This window comes from Priapulus caudatus, unplaced genomic scaffold (genome assembly GCF_000485595.1).
Source record: "Priapulus caudatus unplaced genomic scaffold, Priapulus_caudatus-5.0.1 Scaffold715, whole genome shotgun sequence".
NCBI classification, from domain to species: domain Eukaryota; kingdom Metazoa; phylum Priapulida; class Priapulimorpha; order Priapulimorphida; family Priapulidae; genus Priapulus; species Priapulus caudatus.
In genome coordinates, this window is record NW_014577776.1 from 40,019 (window position 1) to 45,724 (window position 5,706).

Sequence of the window (5,706 nt, forward strand, 5' to 3'; positions counted from 1 at the left end):
TACAGGGAATTGGATAAGCGTGTTTTTAGGTTAGGCAGTTTCTAGGGTCATTGTGAAATGGGGGTAGGACGCGGTCTGGGAGAACGGGTACAATTGCGCGCAGGATGTATAGAAGGTTTGGGGGGAATATATAGGAGAGAGATGTAGGAGTCAAGAAAGGGATTCTGGTTGTGATTGCGGGAGTGAGCACACGCGCTCACGCGCGTGTGCGCGTTGTGCTGTCTTTGTGAAAGTTGTGACTACACTGTGCAAGTTATTAAAGTTTATTCCGGTTACCACACAAGTTTTGGATACCTTCTTCATCATTTATTCATCGAACTTTTCATTCAGCATTACACTATCATTAGTTTAACATCCATTTAAGATTCATTCTATATCTATGGTTCAACAACGTTTAAAAAGATGCTGTATAGTCATATAGCAATGATAAAACGTCGTTGGGGTAATTAATTGTTTTTCTAACTTACATGCTCACCATCCTCTTACTTATGCAGGGCGTCTTAACCGCGACGCATATATAACCAGCACGCATATTTTCATTTATTTTCCTTTTTAAATTAAGTCCCGAAGCATAAATCTACAACTGCATATAATACCTTCACTTTGTATATTGCTTGCCGCAATTTTTTAAATTTATGTTCTGTGCATTTACACATAATAAAATACATTCGTCACCTCTTACGGTAACCTATATAGGAACCATCAGATTCACGCATTTTAAAGACGGCAGTTCGATTGTGGACAGTTCCGGTGGAGTTGCGCAATAGGCATTCCAAGTAGTAAATGGAGCCTCGTCAAGCCAGTCAATGTCACATTGGCAATCTAATTTGCAACCTGTAATGCAAATTACAGTGTAAGTGTGAGCTTTTCAAGCTCGCAGAATGCACATAGCATGCAGCTTTACAGGTAGTTCCACCCACGTAGTCCTTCGCTGCGGACGATTGTTGCGCACGTAACGATACGTGCACGCGTATGAAAGTACAATTAATACACGAAGTGTGACAAAACAAACCACATTTAATAAATAAACAGAATGTTAATAACAAAGAACGACCACACTTGCCTCCTAGGGGAACGGTTACTCTATATGTGGATGTGAGTTCAGTCAGATTAAACACGTCCTTGTCGATAGATGTCAAGCGCTCGTTGTTCGACAAATTGATATACTGGATCATTGGCAACCCATGGAAACTGCCAGGTTCGATGAAGCTTAACGCATTACCATTTATATAAATGTTCTGATGTGAAAATGTAATAAAAAATTAACAATGATTTGATCGACAGAATGGTGCAATATAATACACAGGCAAACAATATGGAATATATAAGATTAATGACTAAGTCGATGTGGTGACGTTACTAGACTATCTTCGACATACAACCACGGCAGTAACTCGAATAATAACAAGAGCGTATAAAGAAGGTCTTCTTTATAAAAAAGGCATTCTTTCTTAAAGAAGGCCTTCTTTATACGCTCTTGATAATAAGCATCTACAAAGATTTAATAATGCTTTTCGGCTGTGTTTACGCTCTTACAATACCACGTATCACTGACTCGACTACGGGTGTCTGAACGTACCCTCACGCTACTCAGTCCTCTGAATGTGTCAGCTGCGATGTTGACGAGGTTGTTGTTAGATATCCAAACTTTTCTTGCTGCCGCTGCGCCCTCAAAGGCTCCAGCAGCAACGCTCGAAATCCGGTTGTCATCAAGTTGTATCTTGTTAAGCTTCTTGAGGCCGGCAAAAGTTCCTGCTGAGACCGTGTACAGATGGTTGTAGTTGAGGTATAGTGCTGTGATTTCATCTAGATCTATGAATGTTCCCGGTGCAATGTACTCCATGGCATTATGCGACAAATAGAGGAACTGTGGAAGCGTAAATAAATAAATGAATAAATGAATAAATGNCACGCACGCATGCACGCACGCACACGCACATACACGCACGCACGCACGCATGCACGCACGCACACGCACGCACACACACATACACACACCACGCACACGTACGCACGTACACACACACATACACACCCACACACGCACGCACACACGTACGCACGTACAAACACACACCCACACACACACGCACGCACGCACGCACGTGCACACACACAACGCATCCCCTCCCCCAGACACACACACGACAATACAACCACGTGACTCTGCGTTACACATAATTACACACACACACATATATATATATATATAACGATGTGAAATCCAGATCATACATACAACCAGGTGATTCCACGACACGCACGCACGCACGTACGCACGCACGCACGCACGCACGTACATACGTAGTCGGTTACATCTAGCTGCGTCTATATACGTGGATATCTGATAGACTGACTTGCATCTGGTGAGATATCATCTACATTCCAACGATGAAGCAGCCAACTCTCCTTCTCATCACTCTATGCACTCTACTCGTTGTACTGGGTGAGTTATATAATATACACTAGCTGGAACCCGCGCTAGGCGCGGGCTTAGTGACTGTGATGCATGCATGTGTTACCAGTAGTGTTATGTGTAAGGTGTTATATGGAGAGTTTAGTTGTTGCACATGTTTGTTTTTTTATGGTTGAGATCTCAATACAAATACATGTACAATCATGCTTACACGTAACACACCGTTACACGTTACACGTTACCATTTGTTTGGCAAGTACACAGTGAAATACACACACACGCACGCGCGCGCGAGCACACACACACACACACACACACACACACACACACACACACACACACACACACACATTTTGTACGGACTCCAAAGTTAAAAATATAGATAGATCTCATTGGGCTGGTAGGTCGTGCCACTCGTTAACCACTTGGCTGCGTACCACGTAATATTACGTGCTTCGCACGTTTCTGTTGATATACTGTGTAAACGTATGCTTGTAGTTTCGTTTCATTGAGACCCGGAGTTACGAAGGACCAGGAAGAGTTAATTACCCAGAAGAGATACGACGATGTAGAGAGATAGACGAAAACGGAAACGACGGGACCTATAGGCACGGTCACCCACCTAGGTTGCCGTATGTATATATTTTCTATGTGTAGTTACTAATAAAAGTTTATGTGAAACAACGATTCTGTGACTACGTCTACGTCTACTACTCTATCTCTGCTTCAACGCTGCCACCTTTACGCTGTCGACTTCACAGGACATTCGCACTACTACGCAATTCTGAAAGTAATATAACCAGTTATATTATGTATGTATATTGTAATGCGTGAATAAACATTTTTAAATTGAAAAAAAATTGAAAAGTGTGCAGCAGCTAGGCTTAGCCGCTAGCGTGCGGCAGCCAGCGTGTGTTGCAGACATGGTTGCAGATGAGCATTTGGACGGAATTTACAGGAAATTGCCGGCAATAATAGGTGAAAGAGAGTAGAGAAACAGTGCAAAACTTTGGTAGTATGTAAATAGATTTCGTATTTATTTAGCATTCTATTTTATTGAAACGCTCCCAAGTGCCTGTGAATGTGAGTTTAGCGGCTAGCCTCTACTACTACTACTAGTACTATCTTGATTTTTTTTATAGCTATAGAATATTATATTTCTAGATTTCTACAGATATAGACCTTTAAATATTTTACGTCAGATATGACCCAGGCAGAAATTTCAAGAATATTTAAAGGAATATATAAGAATTCACCAACTTAAAGTTTTTATCAGGATCCCAACTGCAGGCGAAAAACTTCGAACAACAGGAATTTATTCGCAGATAAATTTGCCAATATTTTACATGTTTAATTTTGATAGTCAGTATTTGTGAAAACATAAGTTCCGCTGTAAAAAAATCCGCTTTTTGTTTTAGATGTGATACTAAGTACGGGCAAACAAACGTCTCTCGCAAATAGAGGGAGACAGTAGACCTTTCGGCAGTTTATCATTTCTCGATTCCATCATTAGTTTAACCATAGATATATAATGAAGATTCATTCTATATCTATGGTTTAACAACGTTTAAAAAGAAGCTGTATAGTCATATAGCAATGATAAAACGTCGCGGACGGGGGTAATTAATTGTTTGCCTAACTTACATGCTCACCATCCTCTTACTTATGCAGGGCGTCTTAACCGCGACGCATATATAACCAGCACGCATATTTTCTTTTTTTCCTTTTCAAATTAAGTCCCGAAGCATAAATCTACAACTGCATATAATACCTTCACTTTGTATATTGCTCGCCGCAATTTTTTAAATTTATGTTCTGTGCATTTACACATAATCAAATACATCCGTCAACTCTTTCGGTAACCTATATAGGAACCATCAGACCATTCACGCATTTTAAAGACGGCAGTTCGATTGTGGACAGTTCCGGTGGAGTTGCGCAATAGGCATTCGAAGTAGTAAATGGAGCCTCGTTAAGCCAGTCAATGTCACATTGGCAATCCAATTTGCAACCTGTAATGCAAATTACAGTGTAAGTGTGAACTTTTCAAGCTCGCAGAATGCACATAGCATGCAGCTTTACAGGTAGTTCTACCCACGTAATCATTCGCTGCGGACGATTGTTGCGTACGTGACGATACGTGCACGCGTATAAAGGTACAATTAATACACGAAGTGTGACAAAACAAACCACATTTAATAAATAAACAGAATGTTAATAACAAAGAACGACCACACTTGCCGTAGAGGTCAACGAATACTCCATATGGGGATGTGAGTTCAGTCAGATTAAACACGTCCTTGTCGATAGATGTCAAGCGCTCGTTGTTCCACAAACCGATAAACGTGATCATTGGCAACCCATGGAAACCGCCAGGTTCGATGAAGCTTATCGCATTATTAGCAATCACAATATTCTGATGTGAAAATGTAATAAAAAATTAACAATGATTTGATCGACAGAATGGTGCAATATAATACACATGCAAACAATATGGAATAGATAAGATTAATGACTAAGTCGATGTGGTGACGTTACTAGACTATCTTCGACACACAACCACGACAGTAACTCGAATAATAAAAAGAGCGTATAAAGAAGATCTTCTTTATAAAAAAAGGCATTCTTTCTTAAAGAAGGGCTTCTTTATACGCTCTTGATAATAAGCATCTACAAAGATTCAATAATGCTTTTCGGCTGTGTTAACGCTCTTACAATACCACGTATCACTGACTCGACTACGAGTGTCTGAACGTACCCCCACGCTACTCAGTCCTCTGAATGTGTCAGCTGCGATGGTGACGAGGTTGTTGTTATATATGTTAACCCTATATGCTGTCGCTGCGCCCTCAAAGGCTCCAGCAGCAATGCTCGAAATCCGGTTGTATTCAAGTTGTATCGTGCTAATCTTCTTGAGGCCGGCATAGGTTCCTGCTGAGACCGTGTACAGATGGTTGGAGGCGAGGTCTAGCATTAAGAGTTCATCTGTATCTTTGAATGTTCCCGGTGCAATATACTCGATGGCATTATTTGACAAATCGAGGTACTGTGGAAGCGTAAATAAATGAATGAATAAATAAATAATTAAAAATTAAATAACAAACAAATAAATGTATACATACGCAAGTGCGTATGCATCCACTCACTCACGCACGCTTGCACGCACGCACGCACGTACGCACACACGCCCGCACGCACAGACGCACGCGCGCACGAACTCAAACGCACACATACACACACACACACACACACACACACACACACACACACACACACACACACACACACAC

At 41.1% G+C, this 5,706-nt stretch overlaps 1 protein-coding gene across 1 annotated transcript; it reads right to left on the reverse strand.

Moving 5' to 3' along the window:
• Nucleotides 1–543: 543 nt before the first annotated feature.
• On the reverse strand, nt 544–1,843 carry LOC106813015 (leucine-rich repeat-containing protein 15-like). The gene is made up of 3 exons (XM_014817059.1): nt 1,580–1,843; nt 1,064–1,238; nt 544–834 (listed from the first exon to the last, which is right to left on the reverse strand). The coding sequence occupies exons 1-3, from the start codon at nt 1,841–1,843 to the stop codon at nt 689–691; spliced, it is 585 nt and encodes a 194-aa protein (XP_014672545.1). The 3' UTR covers nt 544–688.
• Between the last annotated feature and the right edge of the window lie 3,863 nt (nt 1,844–5,706).